The following is a 24,149-nucleotide window of genomic DNA, read 5'->3' as shown; positions in this document are numbered from 1 at the left end:
CATTATATACAGGAGCAGGAGTAGTCCACTCGGCCGATCGAGTCTTCTCTCCCATTCTATCATGGCTCATTTATAACTACTCTTAACCCCATTCTCCCGCCTTCTCCCCGTGACGTGGCATCCAGACTAACCAGGAACCAACCAATCCACGCTTTAGTATACTCAGTGTTTTGGCGTCTACAGCCGTCGATGGCAATGAATTACACAGGTTCAACACCATCTGGCTGAGCGAATTCCTTCTCATCTCTGCTCTAAATCGTCGTCCTTCTGTACTGACGCTGTGCCCTCTGGTCCTGTTTCCACAGTTACTCCATCTAGTCCTTTGGGTATTCGATAGTTTTCCATAAATCCACCCTCCTTGTTCTGAACTCAGGAGAGTACAAGTTCAGAATCTTCAAACTCTCCTCCTACGCTCAGCTGTGCATTCCCGGAATCATTCTCGTGAACCTCCTCTGGACCGTTCCCAATAGCAGCACTACCTTTCTTACTGAGGTGTCCCAGACCGATCACAATACTCCGTGCCGGCTGATGAACGCGGAGAAATACCCGCTGAAACGGTTATCTACATTCTTTAAACCATAGAGCGACCAGTTGGTTTCTGCAGTAGAATTAAGTCAAACGCCATGTTTCCTCCATAAGCTATCCACCTGCCGATATGTGGAATCACGGTTAACAACTGAGCTCTCAGAAATGCGCATGCGTTTAGTGGTGATATAGTTCACTCGCCGTCTACCCTGTAGAGATGAAATGTGCCCGTCATCAGATATGTAATATGTAAGGATCAGTTCAGCTCTTCACCCGGATGGACGCTCTGTAGAACATGGGAACTGTTGGGGACGGGTCACTCGTGTCCCGCCCGTTCTTTCTTTTTTTGTTAATTTTCATTCTCTCCGTTCGGTCTCATTCTTCTATCTGATTATGTCCACGGTGTTTTACTCCGGGCTGGTCCAGTCAGAGTGGATCAGCTCCCTTTTCTCCATCCTCCTCGCTGTTTCTCATTCTCCTATTTAGTGATGTTCCCGGTGTTTTACTCCGGGCTGGTCCAGTCAGAGTGGATCAGCTCCCTTTTCTCCATCCTCCTCGCTGTTTCTCATTCTCCTATTTAGTGATGTTCCCGGTGTTTTACTCCGGGCTGGTCCAGTCAGAGTGGATCAGCTCCCTTTTCTCCATCCTCCTCGCTGTTTCTCATTTCCCTATTTAGTGATGTTCCCGGTGTTTTGCTCCGGGCTGGTCCAGACAGAGTGGATCAGCTCCCTTTTCTCCATCCTCCTCGCTGTTTCTCATTCTCCTATTTAGTGATGTTCCCGGTGTTTTACTCCGGGTTGGTCCAGTCAGAGTGGATCAGCTCCCTTTTCTCCATCCTCCTCGCTGTTTCTCATTTTCCTATTTAGTGATGTTCCCGGTGTTTTACTCCGGGCTGGTCCAGTCAGAGTGGATCAGCTCCCTTTTCCCCATCCTCCTCGCTGTTTCTCATTCTCCTATTTAGTGATGTTCCCGGTATTTTCCTCCGGGCTGGTCCAGTCAGAGTGGATCAGCTCCCTTTTCTCCATCCTCCTCGCTGTTTCTCATTCTCCTATTTAGTGATGTTCACGGTGTTTTACTCCGGGCTGGTCCAGTCAGAGTGGATCAGCTCCCTTTTCTCCATCCTCCTCGCTGTTTCTCATTTTCCTATTTAGTGATGTTCCCGGTGTTTTACTCCGGGTTGGTCCAGTCAGAGTGGATCAGTTCCCTTTTCTCCATCCTCCGCGCTGTTTCTCATTTTCCTATTTAGTGATGTTCCCGGTGTTTTACTCCGGGTTGGTCCAGTCAGAGTGGATCAGCTCCCTTTTCTCCATCCTCCTCGCTGTTTCTCATTTTCCTATTTAGTGATGATCACGGTGTTTTGCTTCCGATTTCACTCCCGATCCCCTCGATTCCTCCGGAAACTTCCCCGCTAATGTCTTCACCCTCGCCGGTATACAAAATTAGATTGGTGTGTTGCAGCATGAGGAATCATTATCGGACCTTCACACAGCGGAGTCGTGTGTTTTGTTTTCTTTCTCAACAATCTCTCCATCTCCTGACTGCTCCCTCTCTGTTCTTTCATATCTCCGTCATTATGTCTGTTCACCTCCCAAGGCTCCGTGACAATTTGCTTCTTTACTTCTCCCTCTGCTCTCTGTTTCTCTCCGACCACACGTCCGGTCCCCTACTGAGCAAGTACATCTCATTGTAGCATTTCGGAACATATATTCACACTGATCATAAATGTACGTAGCACTTTAAAGAGCTTACAAAGCCACCGGAAAAAAAAAAAACGTCTGATCTTTTTCCGTCTCCCCCCCCCCTCTCTCTCTCTCTCTCTGCAACTAACTGGACATTATCTTGCAATATAATCGATTTTTGAAAAGAAAAAGGAAATATGATACTGGAAATCCGAATTAAAACAGAAATTGTAGAAAACCCTCAGCTGATAATGTGGGTTCTTTTTAAAATAATAATTGATATTTGAGATCTCTAGTTACTGTTCACCACAAGGAAAAACACCACAGTACCTCGTGTCTGTGGATTCGAACACGATATCTTCTTCCATTCATCATCTGGTGGGTCTTCCACCCGATCGGAGTTTTACAACACCATTGAAGTAGGAGTTGGGACGACGGGTAACTTCTGAGCGCGAAGCGATTCATACCACCACTTTGTCCATTCTCTTTATCAGTCTCTGTCCTCCTGCACCCACCCTCCTTAAAACAACACTTGCCGCTCCTCCACCTGTCTACGCATAGTCCGCAGTCTTCGCTACAGGGCCATCAATTTCATCATCGTTAAAAAAGCGGTCCTAACACACCCTTGTGGAACACTCCTAGTCACCGGTAGGCAACCCGAAACCCATCCCTTCACTGTTGTCAACCAGCCAATGCTCGACGTATGCTACTGCCTTTCATGTAATCCACTGGGCAGATTGGTGTGCAGAATCTTGTCAAAGACCTTCTGAAAATCGAAGTGCACAACATCCACCGATTCTCATTTGTCCATCCTGCTTGTTACTTCCTCAAATAATTCCAGCGGGTTTGCCAGGTTCCTATAAGGAAAACTATTTTGTCACGTGCCTTCGATTATTCTGAAACCGCTTCCTTAACAATCTACTCCAAAATTTTCCTAACCACTTAGTTTTAATTATAGAGCTAACTACCCTACAATTTCCTTTCTGAAGCTTCCCTCCCTGCCTGAAGACTGAAGTGTCGTTTGGTATTCTCAGTCCTCTGCAAATATGCCAGAGTATATTAATATTTGAAAGATGATTACTAAAGCACCCACAATGCCGTTAGTCGCCACTTTTAAAACTCTGGGGAGTCTTCCCGTCATTTCAAGGTGACCGATCTACCTTCAGACTGATTAGTTTCTCAAGCAGCTTTTCCTTAGTCAAAGCAACCGCCCTCACTTCTGCCCCGGACACCCTCGAACTCTCAGCACACTGTCAGTGTCTTCGACAGTAAAGACTGGTGCAAGATACTTGCTCAGTTCGTCCGCCATTCCCTTGAATCCAGTTATTATCTCTACAGCGCTATTTCCCAGCAATGTTTACAATCCCATGTTTTTTTCTATATATATAACCGAAAAAAACTGGATGATTGTTGATATTATTGGCGTGATACCCTTCATATTTAATCACTCCATCCCTCTCCTCTTATGACCATCTCCAACGGAATCCCACCACCATGCATATCTTCAATTCACGTCCCACCCCCCCCCCCGCCACTTTTTGCTTTCGGCGGGGATCGCTCCCCACGCGACTCCTTTGTCCATTCATCCCTCCCCACAGATCGCTCTCCTGGCGCTTATGCTTACAAGCGGAGCAAGTACTACACCTGCCCCTACACCTCCTCCCTCAGGGCCTTAAACAGTTCTTCCAGGTGAGGTGGGATGTACCTCACAGAAACTTCGCGCATTGTAACTGTTCATCCATGCTCTTGTGCTAATTATAATAATAAATTCAACTTCAGCTTTGTCCCTTATATCGATATTTAAAACATCGCCCATGTACCGACCGAAGCGCCTCTTCAATGATCCCAGTGAAGCTGCCTCAACCACGTTCCCTTGCCTCATTCCTGATGCTCAGCGCCGTCTAAACCTTTGCCCGCTCAGCCTGAACCTGCGGCACTCATTTTGGACACACCCACGCAACAGAAAAGTCTGTCAGCGACCAGCTTATATGTAACTGTAAACATTCCAATAGCTTTCATTCCCATTCATCTACGTTCAAAGGAGTAAACACTCAACCTGGCCAAATTCATCCCATAATTCTGTCCCTCTAGACCAAGTAACATCCTTATAAAACCATTTTACGAATACGACCAGTCTAATCATTTTATTCCCAACAGAGTGAGCAAACTCTCTTGTTTCAGGTACTGAGGAAGATTGTGAGAAAAAGAGAGGCCTGATGATGATGGGCCATTGTACGGGTGGAAATGGTCGTGGGTGAGAGCACATCACACACTGGGTTCAACATTACAGTATGGGGTTTGATCCTGCGTATGTATTCCCGCTCTCCCTCAATATCTATTATAGTCCTGTACGCACATCCCAGAGTCCAACATGGACAGGTCTGCTGATGTGGGGGAGTTTGTCCTGTGAACGGTCATTTTCCACAGGGAATGTTGCCATTATATTCCTAGGAACTCAGCTGGTATCTGCAGCTGTCGTGGACCTTCTTTACACATGGAGATAGTTCCTCAAAATTCAGCTCAATACTTATTCAAAGGGTGGCTGCGTAATTCCATAAGGAGAGATGGGAAGAGATAATATGACGGCCACTTGAAAGGGGCGTGGTTAAAGGAGCTGGTGCAGATCACAAACACAGGCTGGCTCTGCTTTGTTTGAATGAGCTGTACTTGCGTGATTACATTAATTCAAATTGATTATAAATTCCTTCCCCAGGACGCAGCCCATTGCCACAGTTGATCCACTTAAGATCTTTCTTCATGCATTTTGAATTTCTTAGCTGCCTATTGTACATTGTAGCTTTCACAGGTCATTTCCCAATCAGAATGAGATATATTGTCACTGACCTGTCTGTGGTGAAAGTATTTGCGGCAGCAGTACTTACCGATGTGGTGTTTTGTTACAGGAAGTTGTCAGACTAAGAAAGATGGCATCAGCATGGGAAAGACAGAGACAACATCTGGTGACAAGTCACAGGAACACTGAGCAACCAGGGAGGCATGAGACACTCCAGATACGGAAACCTGGATCAAAAATAACATATTGATGCAAGACGTCAGTCGTGTCAGGCAAACTACTGTGTGCGGGGGGAATGGACGGTGAATATTTTGTGTCCAGCCTCTTCCCCAAGCCTTTGAACAACCAATATAAATCAGACTGAGGTAAAAGAGGGACGATGGTCTGGGGGAAGGCGTGAATTCCCTCTTGGATATTGCTGCTGCCCAGCCCTGTTCACTTTATCATCCTGAATGTAAATCCTCCAACCCTTCCCTCCAAGTCCCTGTGTTCCGAGTTTATCACCCGGGATCCCTCCTTCACTTTAGACAGGAACATAATAAAACAGGTGCAGCTGTCGGCGATTCAGCCCCTCAAGCCAGTCCTGACAGTCGATACTATCCATGGATCTTTACCATTTCTCAAATACTCTCCTGTTCCAGGCCCCATTGTTCTAATCACCAGTCTTTGAAAATGTATCCCCTTCCTTATTATGTACAGCCATTGATCTAATCTCAGCAAACCTCTAAGGTAGAGAATTCTAGATATTCACTCTTTTCCACGAGAGGAAATTGCGATATACTTCAGTTGTCAATCGGCCCATTATGTCCGCTTCTTGAAAGCTCTATTGCAAGTGGATACATATCCCTTGGGTGGGTTACGTGGAGATTACACGGAATCCTCGTGATCACAGATAGTTAACCCGGATGTTCCAGTTCCTCCAACATCCCAAATATGTGTGTGATTCGGTTTGTTTTGATGTGTCGCTTTAAATGCAGGTGAGCGGCAGACTGTGCATGAGAACAAGTGGGAATTGTAAGGGGGATATGAAGGCCTGGGGCATATTTAGTTTTAAAATAGACCTTGATGGCTAGCAAGGAGTTAATAGGTTGAAGTGCTCATTTTCGTGCTGTGTGTTTCTCTGCCTCCCTCTCAACATCGACCCGGCTGTGTCCTCTCAGGTTCTGTCTGGTTCAAATAGGTCACCCCTCACTCTGTAATCTTTAGCCCTTTCGTGATAAGAGCACACCTTTGATCCAGGAATTCGCTGAGGTGATAGGTTTTGGATAAGTCCACCGTGAACGTATTCTCTCTTAAATAGGGAATTCAGAACCGTACACAGTGGTCGAGGTGTGGTTGTGTTACTACTCTGCACAGTTGTATTTCTAAACTCCAGCCTTGTTGTAATAAATATCACAGTGTTATTTGATGGACCATCATACTAACTTTTCTATATCTCATACGCAAGAACATCTCAATCCCTTTGAATTTCACTTCTGTGTAATATTCTCCACTTGATGCTTCTTCCCTCATATTTTCAATCACTAACCTGCATGTGCAGACTTTTCATTTGCTCTTTATATCTATCAGTACGCAAGTTGAAATTTGTGCATTGCAACCGGCCCTCTCACCTCTTTTCGTGTTATCATCAAACTTGCAAACTTGCCCTCTAAGTCAGGCTTACAAGTGGATATACAGACGATGATCCGTGTCGGGTACTGACTAACCGAAGTGAGTGAAAACCGAGCGCGAGGCCGTGTCGAAGTAACATCGAACGAGGAATGACCCAAGCTTTTATCGATTTAAGAACCTGGGACAGATCGAAATGGCCCGTTGTCAGAGTCGCAGGCGAGGGACTGTTCGGCTCTGCTCGCTTCTCCGCGGGCTGAGCTCGTCTCTGTGCTGGCCTGAGGCTGTGGCCTGCAACTGGTGGATTCTTGTCCGGCAGCAGTGATGCCTGACTTTGTGACCCTGAGTTGTGAATACTGTTTTCGTGCTTTTATTTTTGAACGATCTCTCTCTCTCTCTCTCTCTCTCTCTCTCTCTCTCTCTCTCTCTCTCTCTCATCTCTCTCTCTCGTCTCTCTCCTCTCTCTCTCTCTCTCTCTCATCTCTCTCTCTCTCTCTCTTCCTCTCTCTCTCTCTCCAATCTCTCTCTCATCTCTCTCTTTTTTCTGAACACTGGGTATTTGACTGTCCTCTTTTGTTTTAATGAGTTTCATTAGGTTTCTTTACCGCATGTACGGAGACGAATCCCAAGGGCTGTATAAAGTCTGCACACTCTGATAATAAATTAAATGACAGACGCAAGAGAGAGCGAAAAGCGAAACTATTCCGCCCGTCGCATGTTTGTCGACCATTTACGCCAACCCTCTTGCCCCCAAGATACTGTGGAGGCACTTGTAGTGGTCCTTCGAGAATCACAATATTTTCGAATAGTATCGGAAGCGTATTTCACTCTTTAAGAAGGGAAGGAAGCAAAAGGGAGAACATCAGCCTGACCTCAGTGTTTGGAGCGATTTTGCAGTCCTTTATTAACGATGAAGTTTTGCGGCACTTCGAGGCACACAATAAAATAGGCCAGACTCAGCACGATTTCCTCAAGGAGGAATCTAGCCTGACAAATTGTTTGGAATTCATTGAGGAAATAACAGGCAGAATAACAGAGGAAAGACACTAAATTTTGCTTACTGGAATTTCAGTACTCGCTGACAAAGCGCAGCGCACACGTCTGATAAACGAAAGATAAACGCCCCTCATGATACAGCAGAGACACAGCCATAGATAGACGAATGGCTGTCTGGGTGGAGGCAAACAGTGAGAATAAAGAGGACTTGGCTTTCGGTTACTAGTCAGTATTAGGGCTGCACCTTTTCACAGTATATGTCAGTAATCGGGATGATGAAATTGGTGGCTTTGCGGCAAAATCTGAGGAAAATCCAAATATCGGTTGAATGGTAGGTGGTCTTGGGAAAGCAGAAAGCGTGCGGAAGAACTTGGGCAGATGACAAGACGGACAATGAAGTGACAGATGGACTATACCGCAGGGAATTGTATGGAAATGAATTATCTGGAAGTAATCAAGGCGAAGACTATTCTCTAATCGGGACAAATCAGCAAAGAAGAGATGTGACATGAGTTCGGAGACCCAGTGCGGATTCTCTAAAGTTTCATTGCCAGTTTGACGCGGTAGTGAGGAAGGTAAATGCAATGTCAGCGTTTATTTAAGAGAAATAGAAAATAAAACAAATATGTAATGCTGAGCCTTTATTAGGTTTTGGTGAGACCGCACCTGGAATATGGTGAACGGTTTGCGTCCCTTATCAAAAACGGATGTGCCGCCAAAGGTCAGAGTCCAGAGGTCGGTCACGAGACTGATGCCAGGAAGAGAAGAGTTAGATATGAGAATGTTTTAGCATCCAGGGCCTTGGTCGCTGGAATGTGGAAGAATGAGACGGAGATCTCCTTGAAATCTATCGACTATTGTCAGGCCTGAGTTAGAATGGACATGGAGAAGATTGTAATGTAGTGCTAGAGTCGATGGGCCAGCGGGCACAACCTCGGATAAATACATCACTTTTAGAAAAGGGACTAGAAGCAATTTCTGTAACCAGACAGTTATGGATTGTGGAATTTATTGCCACGGAAAGCCTTGAAGGTCAAGTAATTGGGTACATTTACAGCGGAGGTTGAAGAGGTGGGCAGGTAGTAAGGGAGTCAACTGTGTCGAGGAGAAGACACGGGAATGGAGATTAGAGGAATGATATGTATGACCATAAGACCATAAGACATAGGAGCAGAATTTGGCCATCTGGCTCATTGAGTCTGCTCCGCCATTCAATCATGGCTGGTCTTTTTATTTCTCTCCTCATGAACTCCAGTTCCCAGCCCTCTCCCCGTAACCTTTGGTGTCATGTCCAATTAAAAACCTATCAATCCCTGCCTTAAGTACACCCAACGTCCTGGCCTCCACAACTGGATGTGCAATAAATTCCACAAATTCACCAGCCTTTGGCTAAGAGATTTCTCTCCTTCTCGGTTTTGAAAGGGCGCCCCCTATCCTGACGTTGTGCCATCTTGTCCTAGACTCTCCCACCATGGGAATCCCCCTTTCCACATCTACTTCTGTCTAGTCCTTTCAATATTCGAATAGTTTCAACAAGACCCCCCTCTCATCCTTCTGAATTCCAGCGAGTACTGTCCCAGATGCAACAATCATCCTTGTGAACGTCCTCTGGACTCTCTCCAATGCTAGTGCATATATTTTTAAACTGAGGGACCCAAACTGTTCACAATACTCAAGGTGAGGGCCTCAGCCGTGATGGAATGGCGGAGATCGGTGAGCCTAATGGCCTAATTTTGCTCCTATATCTTGTGGTATCGCGGACAAATTTGGTGAGAAATTAATGATGAATATTGCTTTTCATGATTTGCATAACTGTCCGGCGTCCCTGTGACTAAATTTGGAGGCTGGATGGAGTTTTAAAGTGACAGTTTCAGAGGTGGGTCCCCCGATAAACATGTCGCGACGAGGATGGGATTCGAACCCACGCGTGCAGAGCACAATGGATTAGCAGTCCATCGCCTTAACCTCTCGGCCACCTCGTCTTCTCTTCTCTCTCTTGTGTTCCGAACTTCTGAATTTTTTCCACAGGCCATTTAAAGCTTCTGATTAAGGTCTACACATTTCGATTCAGATTCTCTGCCGATTTGCTTTGCTCGCCCTGCTTATCAGAAATTCATGTAAGTGGATAAGGGCAGTTTAGAGAGATATGTGCCAAACACAGGAAACATGGAAATAGGTATTTTATGCACTTCAGACGCTATGGAGCTGCTGTGGCATAAGTATCGATTCCGTGGCTCTGTAACTCAGTGAAACTGGTGAATGTTTTGAGTTGTAAAATGAGATAAATTTATGTTGAATTGAACAAAATTTAAATAGCTTTGCTATCACATTGCTCGAATTCAAGGAAACAGATTTTATAGGAATTTCCATCTGGTTGGAGAATGATGATTTTCCGTTTATTGGGCAAATGCAATAACCCGATGACTACCACATTAAGACGCTCTGAATGTCACGTCCGGCTGTGCGCAGCCGCAGATCCGAACATCCTAACGCTGAACCGACACAAACACATGGCCGCCAGGTTCTGGAATACAAACCAACGGCTGAAATAGCTATAAAGAAATCGAGTTCACTGTCAATAATGTATTGAATGTGGTGGACCATTGTCACTGATTCCAATCCCAGACTCTAACGCCGCTGCAAAAGACAGTGTCGTGTGTGCCTTTGAGAATTCCTTTCTGTGCGACACAACAGAATATTGTACAACCCAAAGCAGGAATGCATGGAGAGATATTGACACAACAATGGTCGAATGCTCACCTGGGATGAAATCACTACAGGCCGAGTACTTTTAGCTCGGTCAGGAAATCAATTTACAGGTGGAAACTCCTTGCAGCAGTCAGCATGTTCCCCTTGGACTTTCTCACAGAATACGGCCGTGTGGCCTAATGGATAAGGCGTCTGACTTCGGTGTTTGACTGGTGGAAGTCATCAGAAGTTTGCAGGTTCGAGTCCTGTCACGGTCGTTTTGACAAACTGGCGGATTCGGTTCCATTCTGTCTCTCACTCCCTGCAACATGGTTGTCTCAATTCCGCGTGGGGGAATTCCGCGTACTCCCACCCTCGGGAAACGTAATGCCTCTTCTTCGTTGTACACAACATATAATATTATGTGTCTCGTCTGTGTAGTATTTCTGCAGACACTTTCATAAACAATTGGTTGGATCCTCAGACGTTCATGAGGAGCTGCTGCTGGGAAGGTGAAGTTTATTTCACATTCAGCTCCGTCTCCGAGCACACCTCATAGGCAAGAATTCACCACCCAGCACTGACGGGTGCATTCTCCTGTCTCCAACCCTCCTCCTGTTCTTGGACACAACGCGCTGGTTCTCTGCCTGCTCTGGATATCTTCATCACTAATTGCCAACTAGACATCAACCGCCTCAACATCAGGAATCCTCACTTCTCCTCGAACGTTACCCCCCTCTTAATGCACTGCCCTCCAATCTCTCAGCACCGGTCCCAAACTTACCATCAATCCCGCAGACAAAGTGCTGCTGTTGTAGAGTGACGGACTGACCTCTACCTTGCTGAGACCAGGCGGTAACTCTCGGACGCATCCTCACGCCTACAAACTTGAAAAAGCCCGTCTCCGGACAATCAGAGAACTGTACCCGGCATTATCACTAACATCATCAACTCTGGAAAACCTCCATTCACTGTGGAAAACTCATAGCTCCGTTGCCCTGAAGTGCTCGCTCCTACCTCCTACTCAATTCAAAACCCTGATTGTCCGGGTAAGCCCACTGTCTCTGCCTGCTCCTGCCCCGCTGATCCTGTGTTCTCGTAGCTCTAGTCCATCGTAATGCCCCGTAATTCAGTCGCTTCCCTCCCTCATTTGCAACCTTTCCCATGCGTTCGATCAACTCGCTGACTTTCAATTCCCTGCCCTGACCGTCCTCATTTTCTCCATGGAAATCCAGTCCTCACCGAAACAGTTTCTCCTCCACTTCCTCCCATTTACTCCAAATTCCCGAGCAGACATCAACCGCCTCAACATCAGGAATCTTCACCGCTTCTCGAACCTTATCCCCACTGAATTTACTGCCCTCTAATCTCTCAGCACCGGTCCCAAAGTTACCATCCAACCTGCTGTCAAAGTGCTCCTGTTGTAGAGTGGCCTCCACCTGGCTGAGATCAGGCGGTAACTTTCACACACATCATGATGCCTACACCTCGAGGATCCTGACTCCGGATCATCAGAGAACTGCATCTGGCATCATCATTGACATCATCAACTCCGGAGAACCTCCATTCACTGTGGATAACTCGTGTTTCCATTGCCCTGAACTGTCCGCTTCTACCCCCTACTCATTCATAAGCCTAAATGTCCGGTTAGGTCCATTGCTCTGGCAGTTCCTGCCCCACTATCCTGTGTTCTTACAGCTCCAGTCCAAACTATGCTCCATAATTCAGCCCCTTCCCACCTACATTCGCGAAGCTTCCTGTGCTCTCGATCAACTCACAAACTGTCGATTCCCTGGCCCCGACCGTCGCATTTTCTCCATGGATTTCCAGTCCCTCATCAAGAGGGCCTTAAAACTCTCCACATTTCTAAAGGAAACAACCAACCAGCTTCCCCTCTATCATCACCACCCTCCGTCTGGCAGAACCGGTCCTCACCTCAACAGTTTCTCCTTCGGGCTCCTCCCGCTTACTCCAAATTCAATGGGTAGCCATGGACACCCGCATGTGTCCCATATATGTCTCCATTTTCGCTGCCTAAGTAAATCAATCTACCAAACCATATGTACCACACCTTCCCCCGGTAACCTCACCCCAGCGCTCCCAGCGCTACGTCGACCAGTGTATTGCTGCCGCTTTCTGCATTCACACTGAGCTCGACAATGTCAACCACTTCGCCTCCAGCATCCACCCCGCCCGTGAACGTCCCACTCAATGCAAGCAAAGCAAAGGGAGAAGAAACCAGAGGTCCACAAGCCAGTCCTCATCGGAGGATCAGTGAGGGTGAGCAACTTTAAATCCCCGGGTGTTCCTATTTCACAGGGTTCGCCCTGGACCCATCACAAGTGCAAATGCGAAGTAAGCTCGGCAGCGCCTCTGGTTTCGTCGGAGTTTGCGGAGATCGGCAGGACATCTGGAACCTTGACACATTTCTGTAAATGTGATACCGAGTGTATCGACTGGCTGCCTCATGGCTCGGTATGGGAACATCAATGTCAATGAACGTAAGCTCCTACAGAATGTGGTGGGTTCGGCCCAGTACATGTCTGGTAAAGCTCTCCCACCATTGAGCACATCTATCTTTAGGGACTTTGCCATTGCTTACATGGTGGGTGGTGGGCGCTGATGATTTTTTGCTGAAACGTTGGGGGGGGGGGGCTATTGATACCTTTGTTGTTTGCTTGTGCAGCTTTATTATTCCCCTCAACCCCCATTTTCCCGCCTTCTGCCTGTGACCTTTGACGCCCTGACTGATCAGAAACTTTTGCTATATAAAAAACCCAATTGTTCCGCCTTTACAGCCGTCCATAGCAATGAGTTTCCCGAGATGGCAGAATTTTATCCTCATCTTTCTTCTAAAGGGGCGCCCTTGTATTCTGAGGCAGTGCCGTCTGGTCCTAGACCTCCCTCCACTATGTGAATTATTCCCACCACATCCATACTCTCGCAGTCTTTCAATAATCTATAGCTGTCAATAATATGCACCCACATTTAATCCAACGCTTCTCACACGTAATCCCTTTAATTTCGGGATCCACACCGTCCCCATTGCATCATCAATGGGGACAGGAGAGGTTCCGGAGGATTGGAGGGTTGCCAGATGTTCCTTCCCTATTCAAGAAAGGGAGTAGAAATAGCCCAGGAAATTGTAGACCAGTGAGGCTTACTTCAGTAGTTGGTAAGCTGATGGAAAAGATCCTGAGAGGCAGTATTTATTAACCTTTTTGAAAGGCATAATATGATTAGGAATAGTCAGCATGGCTTTGTGAAATGCAGGTCGTGCTTTACAAGTCTGATTGATTTTTTGGAGGATGTGACTGAACACATTGATGAGGTAGAGCAGTAGATGTAGTGTATATGGATTTTCAGCAAGGCATTTGATAAGGTACACCGTGCACGGCTTATTGAGAAAGTAAAGGAGACATTGGGATCCAAAGGGGCATTGTTTTTGTGGATCCAGAACAGGCTTGCCCACTGAAGGAAAAGAGTGGTTGTAGACGGGTCATATTCTGCATGGAGGCCGGTGACATGTGGAGTGCCTCAGGGATCTGTTCTGGGACCCCAAGTCTTTGTGATTTTTATAAATGACCTGGATGAGGAAGTGGAGGGATGGGTTAGTAAATTTGATGATGACACAAAGGTGGGGTGTGCTGTGGATAGTGTGGAGGGCTGTCAGAGGTTACAATGGGTACATTGATAGGATGCAAAACTGGGCTGAGAAGTGGCAAATGGAGTTCAACCCAGAGAAGCGTGAGGGGATATTGCCGGAAGGGCGCTCTGTGACGTTCAGCCGGTAAGGAGCTCCATTCCGGATCTGCTGACCGTGCTACTCCCATAGCGTTCGTCTCTCCCGAGGCTGCCCATAGGGATCTGTACACGAGCACCAGGACGCGTCCACGCACCGGTGGTCCTGCCAGCTACGTGTCAGGAGCCAGACGTCCTCCCTGCCCTTTCTAGTTCAGCCTGCGTCCAAAAGTAATTCAGTTTGCCTGTGTCGCCAGCGAGTAGACACTACACGAGGGCTTTCTGTCGGAGAGGCCTGTGCGCTGGCAGGGAGAGAATTACACGTTCAACTCTCCTTTTCTCCTCGCCGAAAGTGAGAGCCACAAACACTACCCACAATATTATCACACTAGACGCATCACAACAAACATATTGACGCCTATATGTGACCGTCGTGAATGTCACCCCTCGGCGTCCTATGCTGCAAGGAGAAATCTCTCAGCTTACACAAACTAATAATCGAGTGTTCAAAGAAATATTCTCACGAAACGTTCCCGGTATGTTTCCAGTTTCATGGCATCCTTCCTGTGCCTTTTCTACGTGTGTAACCGGTTTCAGCGAATGTGCATGCTTCGGCTTGGTTCATCTAATTCTGCAAAATTCCCAGAGTCCTGCCATTTACTATGCAAGAATTGCCCTGCCTTAACTTTACAAAGTGCTATATTTTGTCAAATTAAATTCCACCTGCCAATCCTTGAACAGTTTCTAAGTTGGTCTATCCGCTTCATTGTCCAAGACACCACCGATACTGATGTCATTTAGAAATTTAGGAACCACCTGATTACCTCAAATTAGCCTCTGCCTGTTTAAATGCTGTCAGATCCCAACACCCGCATCCCCTCCTGTAACTCTTCCACCAACGCTGTTAGACTCAATGGCCTGCATTTTATACATCGTTGTTCCATTTGCTGTACAGATCAAAGACAGATCGTATTTAACCATGATGTGCGAGGTGATGCATTTTGTAGGCAAAAGTAAGAGAGGGATGTCTACATTATTGATACGGCTTTAGGAATTTTGAGATTTGTTTATAAATCCAAAGATCCACGATGGCACTGGCGATGCACGCGACGTATTGCCGACAGCTCGTAAAATGTCTAGATGTATTTCAGCTGAACCATTGTGGCTGCAATCTGAAACCCCTAGATTCCCTTTAAGAAACGTACTGTTGAGCTGTCTAAATTACTCAGCAGTTTAACGAGCTGCTGAAGGACCAGGTGGACTTGACTCTCGGGAATGCAGGTGCGGCACCTTTCAGCGATCAGCGAAGGTCAGCCATTACCATTGGCGGAAAAGAGGTCGGTTCGGAAGACTTCAAGCCAGACTAAATCGCCGGGCTATGAAGCATCCTTTACCGGGCATCTTCTTAGCCAAAGGCCAATGACTTGAAAACAAGATGCATTACGTCAGCGCAACATTGCAGTTTCGGAAGGAAATGAGGGATTGCTGTCTTCTCTGTTTCATGAAGACATGGCTCAGTTCGGTGGAACAACCGGAAGGATTCTCAGTCCACCGTTCGGAGAAGATAAGAAGGTATTGTGGTGCTGGGGGTGGGGGGCGGTGGAACGGCGGTGTTGTTTCATGACTAACTCTTCATGCTCTCCGTACATAGCGGTCTTGCCGCACCCTTGTTCCCCCAATCACAACATCCAATGATTGAGTTCTGTCGGTGCTGCTTACCGAGAGGTTCTCCTCATTGATCCGGACGGCACTTCACATACCGCCAGAGGAGATGTTAAGCAAGCATACCATGTACTGAGTGCCGCGACCAGCAAACAAGGAACTGCCTACCCTGAGGACTTTCAAATCATTGCGCGGGTTTCTATCAGGCTTATTTAAAGAAATCTAGGCTTATTTGTCATCAGCACGTCATCCACAGTACCAGGGGCTCCCGCACTCTCGACCACTGTTGGAGCACGATCAGGAAAGCCTACCATTCCACCCCCATACCATATTTCGGGCATTCTGAACGTCTGATTTTCTTTCTCCTACCTCCATCCCGGCGGAGGGTGAGGAACAAGACACCAGATGTATCGGCAACAATGTCGCGGGAATCGGAGAGCCGACTTCTGAATTGCTTCGAGGCGATAGACAGAGACAAAAATGACCCAGGACTCAGAAGAGAATCTGAATGTCACAATCTTTATAAAGACACTGGAGAACCAATGTTACCCACTGATTCATTCAGAGTCCAGACTGTTCCTTAACCTGAAGCACTGGGTGAACAAGAGATCTACAAAGTGTTGTGCAGTAGATTCGTGGCAATATTTATCACATTTATTCATTATGTAGTGTTCTCGCACAGGTGTAAAATAACTCGGAACTAAACACCAAGTATAAACCAGTCAATGAGGCGGTCCCAGTAAGATTAACCGTTTACTGTACACTCTTCCATATTAACGTATGGTGAAAACTGTTGATAAAACAATACAAAATATATACAGTATTTGTTTCCTTCTTGACATCACATTTACATCATTAATACTTGCAAAAGTAAAACTACAACAACTATATTACATTAAAGAGCAACATACAGTCAGAATCTACCTACGCCATCGACTGACTTTAAATACATCAACACAAGCTATCCGCAACTCTTTAAATAACAAAAAACATAAACTTTATCGACCGTTATTACTTTTAACAGAATCAGCATTAACATTTTTAATTCAACATATCGATTATCTTATTAACTTACGGCTTTGCTTCTCTGATGTTTCTAGTGCGTAGAAAAAAAAAACTTTTCTCGCGCTGATCCTGCACACATAAGCCCCCTCCTTCCCGTTTCTCCAAACCGATATTTTCCCACAAGACGCGGCGAAACCGGGTGTGACGTCATCGCATACCGCGATATATCACAGACAACGAATTTACTTAAAACAACCTTAACTTTAACTAGAAAACGATTACAAACGAATTATTAAAGCGATAATATGATAAACTAAACAAATGCCTTAAAGGCAAGACACTCCCCGCCTGGCCTTCATAAGGTCACTATGAACATAATACAAAACTTCAGTCTCTAAATCAGTCCTTAGGTAGACGTAGAATGACTTCTGCAACTGGCCTTTGGTAAGTTATCACATCACCTTGGTCAGAAGTTTTCCACTCAACCTTCCTGACATGTCCATCCCTACTAGGGAATGTGGCAGTGATTCTGGCCATTGGCCAGCAGTTGCGGGCGATTTGCTTTTCCCTGAGCAGGACTAAATCTCCAACTTGAAGATTCCTGCAGGGTTCTGTCCACTTTTGTCTGTGTTGCAACAAAGGTGGATATTCATGTCTCCAACTAGACCAGAAACGATTTGCAAGAACCTGAACCTGTCTCCATTGCTTTGTGTACAAATCCTTATCAGAGAAGTCCCCAGGTGGAGGGGGAGCTCCTGCCTTCTGCGTAAGGAGCATTGATGGCGAGAGTATGAAGGGGCTTTCCGGGTCAGAAGACACAGGTAGGAGTGGTCGTGCATTTATAATGGCTGTGACCTCTGCCATTGGTGTGCACAGTACCTCGTGGGTCAGTCGGGTGCGTTGCTGCAGAAACTTTGAATCAAGAATTCTGCTGGCGATACCAATCATCCGCTTCCATGCGCCTCCCATGTGAGAGACGTGTGGTGTGTTAAACTCCCAGTTGCATCACTACTGACTGAGGTACTTTAGCACCGTTTTGTCCATCCCCAGCTCCTTAGACGCTCCAACAAAGTTCGTGCCGCAATCAGACCTTAACTGTTTTGCAGGGCCTCATAGCGCAAAGAAGCGCCTGAGAGCATTAATGCAGCTGGATGTATGCAAAGATTCGACGACCTCAATGTGTACCGCTCTTGAACTCATGCAGCTGAACATGATGGCTCACCGCTTGCTCTCTGCTTGTCCTCCTCTGGTGCGTCTAGTAGTGATAGACAAGGGACCAAATACATCGAGTCCCACATATGTAAAAGGAGGGCAGGCTTCAAGGCGTTCTGGTGGGAGGTCCGCTATACGTTGAGCTTCCAACTTGCCTCGCAGTTTCCTGCAGGTTACACATTTGTGGAGATTACAACAGGACAGTGACAGGACGCAAAGCAGAGCTGAGAAGTTACAGATGGAGTTCAACCCAGAACGTTACAGAGTGACTCACTTTGGAGGGATGAATTTGAAGGCAGAGGTGATACTTTCTCCAGTCAACCGAGGGCCGGACGTTAGTACGAGTTCCACAATGGAAACAGAGTGATGAGACTCTCTCCAATAAGCCGAGGCCCGTTCATCTTGGTCGGGCATTTGATCAGTTCCCCATAGTAGACTCATTCAGAAAGTCAGGAGGCATGGGATCCAGGGAAGCCTGGATGCGTTGATTCAGAATTGGCTTCCTGACAGAAGGCAGGAACAATCTTTTCGAATGGAACCCTACAAATTAAAACCAGCATTTCAAAGTGTTCAGCAGCAGCTCCTGGTGCTTATTAAAAGAACCAGCCTTCCAAAATGCCAATTCCAATTTCCCAAATTAAGTACACACCAATTTCTCCTAATGCCAATTTTCCTGTGAATCGTAGTTCTATCGTAACGGGTGTAGATATGCTCACATTTCGATCCGTTTAACCCAGAATCCACAGGGCCGGTGTGGAATCCGTGTCTCCCTCCGAAATCAATAATAAATGAAACATTCAAAACTGCACAAACTGAAAACGCAGCGAAGGCAAAGCAAATGCTTGTCTTCCTTCAAATCCATCGCAGGCAGTTGGAGAATATACACTCTCTATGCACGTCATAATGTTGTATACCTCTATCAAATCTCCCCTCAGTCTTCTACCCGCTCGGGAATAAACTGCTAACTTATGTAAACTTTCCCTTTAATTCAAAACATTGAGTCCCGGCAATAGCCGTGCAATATTTTTTTCTGCATTCTTACAATCTTATTTGCATGTTTCCTGCAGGTAGTTGAGTCCAACCGCACACAATATTCCAAATTGGGCCCCAATAAAGCCTGAAACCACAGCAACGTAACGTCCCAACTCCTGTACTCAGTACTTTGGTCTAGGAAGGCCAATGTGCGAAAAGCTGTTTCTACGACCCTGTCTAACTGTGCCACAACTTTCATTGAATTATGGACCTGCATTCCCAGATTCGTTTGTTCTATCGTACTCCTCAGTGCCCTATGTCTCATTGTGTCAGACCAACCCTGGCTGGTCCTTCCAAAGTGCAAAATGCAACGCTTGTTTGCGTTAACTCCGATCCGCTATTTTTCAGCCATTTTTCCAGCTGGGCCAGATCCCGCTTCATGCTCCGGTACTCTCCCTCGCTGTGGACTACACCCATTATGTTGTTGTCATCGGCAAATCTACTGATCCAGTTACCGACATTATTATCCAGATCATTGATACAGATGACAAACAACAATAGGCACAGCAACGATCCCTGGGACACTCCACTTATCACAGGTCCCCAGTCAAAGAGACAACCATCTATTCCCACACTCTAGCTTCCCCAACATACCCAATGGTTAATCCAATTTACTACTTCATCGTGAAAGCCAAGCGACTGAACCTTCTCGAACATCCTTCCCTACGGAACCTTGAGAAATTCCTGGCTGAAGTCCCTGTAGACGGCATCCACTGCCTTGCCTTCCACACCATTCCTGGTAACGACCTCGTAAAGCTCTGTGAGATTGGTTAGACATGACCTCCTACGCACTGGCCCATAATGACTATCGTTATGTTCCTGTTTATCCAGATACTTCTTGTCATACCCCATGACCAGGGTAGTCTCAACACCCCATTTCGTAGTTCCTGAAGAGTCCTTTCCAAGCAAAACTATCGATATCATGCTGCGGTCGGCACTCACATTTATGGCCTCTTGTTTTTAAGTTCTCCTGCACTATTACCAGACGCATTGAGAGTAATCTGGAAAAGGAAGGCGTCGTAGCTTTAAATAATTAATCTACTGGACTTAATTAGTGAGATACTGTAGCTAGATAGAGCATAGAGCATAGAATATTACAGCACAGTACAGCCCATCGTCTCACGAGGTTCTGATAGCTTTTCAACTAATTTAAGTTCAAACTAACACATCTCCCTTCATCTGAATCAGAATCAGAACCAGATTTAATATCATCGGGGTATGTGGTGAAATTTGTTAACTTTACTGTAGCACTGCAATGAAACAGAGTATAAATAAATTTAGAGATAAAAAAAGACATGAGCTGCAGGTGGTGGAGGGGAAGTGTCTGTTCCTGAATCGTTGAGCCTGAGCTTTCCGGGTTCTGTATCTCCATCCCGGTGGTAACACTGTGCAGAGGGCACGTCCTGTTGGTGGGTAACTTTAATTATGGATGCCACTCTTACAAGAATCACCCCCAGTAATAATGATCAGTGAGGAACAGAGAATCTGCATTTGCCAACAAGTAATTTTTATTATTTCAACTAACCAAGCACGTAGGTTCACACGCCATCTTCACTCCATGATAGTCAATGAACAGTCAATGAAGAGAAAAGTTATTACCGGGGAAAGGAGTCGACTCTGGCCAGAGAGACGAGAGATAGAGACTGGGGAGAAAGAGAGCGGGGACAGAGGCAGGTGAGGTAGCGAGAGATAGAGGAGGGTAGAGAAAGACCATGTGGAGGGAGGCCGGGGAAGTCGAGGAATCTGGTGTGTAGAGAGATCGGGGGTTGGTGAAAGATTTTCGATGGGGAGAGAGATCGGAGTCGGGTGTTTGGTGTCAGTAGAAATCGGGAGGGGGAAAGACAGGAGAGAGATAAAGTGCGAGGTGATGCATTTTGTAGGCTCCAGTAAGAGTGAGATGTCTACATTATTGATACGGCTTTAGGAATTTTGAGATTTGTTTATAAATCCAAAGATCCACGATGGCACTGGCGATGCACGCGACGTAATGCCAACAGCTCGCAAAATGTCTCGATGTATTTCTGCTAAAACACTGTCGCTGCCATCTGAAACCCCTAATTTCCCTTTAAGAAATGTACTGTTGATCTGTCTAAATTAATCGGCAGTTTAACGAGCTGCTGAAGGACTAAGTGGACTTAACTCTCGGTAATACAGGTGCGGCACCTTTCAGCGATCAGCGAAGGTCAGCCATTAACACTGCCGGAAAAGAGGTCGGTTCGGAAGACTTCAAGCCAGACTAAATCGAAGGACGATGAAGCATCCTCTACCCGGCATCTTCTTAGCCAAAGGCCAATGACTTGAAAACAAGATACATTATGTAAGTGAAACATTGCAGTTTCGGAGGGAAATGAGGGGCTGCTGTCTTCTCTGTTTCATGGAGACATGGCTCAGTTCGGTGGAACAGCCGGAAGGATTCTCGATCCACAGTTCGGAGAAGATAAGAAGGTATTGTGGTGCTGGGGGTGGGGGGGGGGCGGTGGAACGGCGGTGTTGTTTCATGACTAACTCTACATACTCTCCGTATATAGCGGTCTTGCCGTACCCTTGTTCTCCCAATCACAACATCCAATTATTGAGTTCTGTCGGTGCTGCTTACCGAGAGCTTCTCCTCATTGATCCGGACGGCACTTCACATACCGCCAGAGCAGATGTTTAGCAAGCATACCATGTACTGAGTGCCGCGACCAGCAAACAAGGAACTGCCTACCCTGAGGACTTTCAAATCATTGCGGGTTTTCTGTGAGGCTTATTTAAAGAATTCTAGGCTTATTTATCATCAGCAAGTCATCCTCAGTACCAGCGGCTCCCGCACACGCGACCACGGTTAGAGCACGATCAAAAAGCCGAGCATTCCATCCCCAGACCGTATTTCGGGCATTCTGGAGTCTGATTTTCTTTCTCCTACCTCTACCCAGGCGGAGGGTGAGGAACAAGACACCAGATGTATCGGCGACAATGTCGCGGGAATCGGGGGCCGACTACTGAATTGTTTCGAGGCGAGGACAGAAACAAAAATGACCCAGGGCTCATAAGAGAATCTAAATGTCACAGTCTTTATAAAGACACCGGAGAAAGAGTGTTTCCCGCTGATTCATTCAGAGTCCAGAGTGTTCCTTAACCAGAAGCACTGGGTGAACACGCGGTCTGCAAATTGCTGAGCAATAGATTCGTGACAATATTTATCACATTTATTCATTATTATTCATGTATAGGTTTTGTTTCATATTTTGCTGGTTTGGTAGTTGTCTATTGCTGTAGTCAAAACATTATCAGTTTCCCTGGTGGTCTAGTGGTTAGGATTCGGCGCTCTCACCGCCGCGGCCCGGGTTCGATTCCCGGTCAGGGAATTAAGATATTTTCTGCTGTAATTTAATGTGCTTATTTTAAATTATTTTGTGTATTAACTTGCTTCCACAACAACCCGATTCCTGTCTATGCTTAACCTGCATCCGCCTGATTCAGCACCATAAAACCACAAAATATATGAGCAGAAGATGACATTGAGAAACATATCGCAGGTGCTGTCTCAATAACCATATAACCGTATAACAATCACAGCACGGAAAACAGGCCATTCCGGCCCTCCTAGTCCGTGCCGAACTCTTAATCTCACCTAGTCCCACCTACCCGCACTCAGCCCATAACCCTCCACTCCTTTCCTGTCCATATACCTATCCAATTTTACCTTAAATGACACAACTGAACTGGCCTCTACTACTTCTACAGGAAGCTCATTCCACACAGCTATCACTCTCTGAGTAAAGAAATACCCCCTCGTGTTTCCCTTAAACTTTTGCCCCCTAACTCTCAAATCATGTCCTCTCGTTTGAATCTCCCCTACTTTCAATGGAAACAACCTATTCACGTCAACTCTATCTATCCCTCTCAACATTTTAAATACCTCGATCAAATCCCCCCTCAATCTTCTACGCTCCAATGAATAAAGACCTAACGTTCAACCTTTCTCCGTAACTTAAGTGCTGAAACCCAGGTAACATCCTAGTAAATCGTCTCTGCACTCTCTCTAATTTATTGATATCTTTCCTATAATTCGGTGACCAGAACTGTACACAATATTCCAAATTTGGCCTTACCAATGCCTTGTACAATTTTAACATTATATCCCAACTTCTGTACTCAATGCTCTGATTTATAAAGGCCAGCGTTCCAAAAGCCTTCTTCACCACCCTATCTACATGAGACTCCACCTTCAGGGAACTATGCACTGTTATTCCTAGATCTCTCTGTTCCACTGCATTCCTCAATGCCCTAATTTATTGTGCTTATTTTAAATTATTAATTTAAAATTAATAAAGCTGGAAATAACTGTGCGAGGTCTTACAGACAATAACTTGCTATCGGTACAATGTAGATTTGATCCTCTTCACTCCTCACTGCACCTCAATCCACGCAGAGATGCTGTCTCTGTGTAGAAGAGGGTGACCATACATTTCCAATATTGGACTCTGGTCCTACTCACTCAGTTTGCCGACATCACCTTGACTCATCTGCCCGGGGTTATCACTGCTCAAATCTCAGTGAGTATTGTCAGGTCCAGCCGGGTTTATTGCCGTGTGCACAGGGACGGTGAAGGACAGGTACAATGAAACACTTGCAGCGTCATTGCAGGCTCGAAAAGACAGACAGTACGCAGAACATAAATTGTACAATTCTACATCATGAACAAACGGCAGATATAAATCTTGTGCTAGTTTCAGACTTGGAAATGATTCCTCAGGCAAACTGATGACATAGATTGCCAACTATTATATCCACGGGGTAGCATGCAGACCCAAGAAAGGCTGTTTATTCCTTTTCTTTAAACAGACAGACAACAGAGAGAAGGGCGAGTCTCTAGTCCTCTTCAGCCAGCCCTGCCATTCAAAAAGATCAGGCGGGCCCAGACTTTTTCTCAATCCTCCCCCCTCCCCATACCGCAGTTGCGAGTCAAAAGTCGTCCGGTGTCCTCCAGCAAATCTTCTACCGTCTCCCCAGGTGAGAGGAGATAAACTTCTGTCGCCTGCCTTTATTTCGACGCCCTGACAGCGTCCCAGCTTCGATCAGAAGCATATGGATATGAATGTTATATAATGGGACATTGTTCTGAGTTTTGCTCAGTATTGACGGGACTTTGGGGAGGCAGAGGCAGTCAGAGTCTTTGGGAGGGAGCAACTCGGGTGAAACCCTTTCCGCAATTGGATAACACG

The 24,149-nt window shown here is 46.1% G+C and overlaps 1 protein-coding gene and 3 non-coding genes across 4 annotated transcripts in view; 2 read left to right on the top strand and 2 right to left on the bottom strand.

Moving 5' to 3' along the window:
• LOC140721274 (uncharacterized) overlaps positions 1-24,149 on the bottom strand; it is a 349,814-nt gene that overhangs the window by 256,801 nt on the left and 68,864 nt on the right. Inside the window, 1 exon segment of the mRNA XM_073036123.1 lies at positions 4,493-4,508. Coding sequence (XP_072892224.1) covers positions 4,493-4,508 — 16 coding nt within the window.
• On the bottom strand, positions 9,503-9,584 carry trnas-gcu (transfer RNA serine (anticodon GCU)). The gene has a single exon. It is a non-coding gene; the product is annotated as a tRNA-Ser (tRNA).
• On the top strand, positions 10,477-10,568 carry trnar-ucg (transfer RNA arginine (anticodon UCG)). Its single transcript is given in 2 exon segments — positions 10,477-10,513; positions 10,533-10,568. It is a non-coding gene; the product is annotated as a tRNA-Arg (tRNA).
• trnae-cuc (transfer RNA glutamic acid (anticodon CUC)) lies at positions 22,218-22,289 on the top strand. The gene has a single exon. It is a non-coding gene; the product is annotated as a tRNA-Glu (tRNA).

This window comes from Hemitrygon akajei, unplaced genomic scaffold (genome assembly GCF_048418815.1).
Source record: "Hemitrygon akajei unplaced genomic scaffold, sHemAka1.3 Scf000053, whole genome shotgun sequence".
Taxonomy (NCBI): Eukaryota; Metazoa; Chordata; class Chondrichthyes; order Myliobatiformes; family Dasyatidae; genus Hemitrygon; species Hemitrygon akajei.
This window is presented reverse-complemented; position numbering and strand designations above follow the sequence as displayed.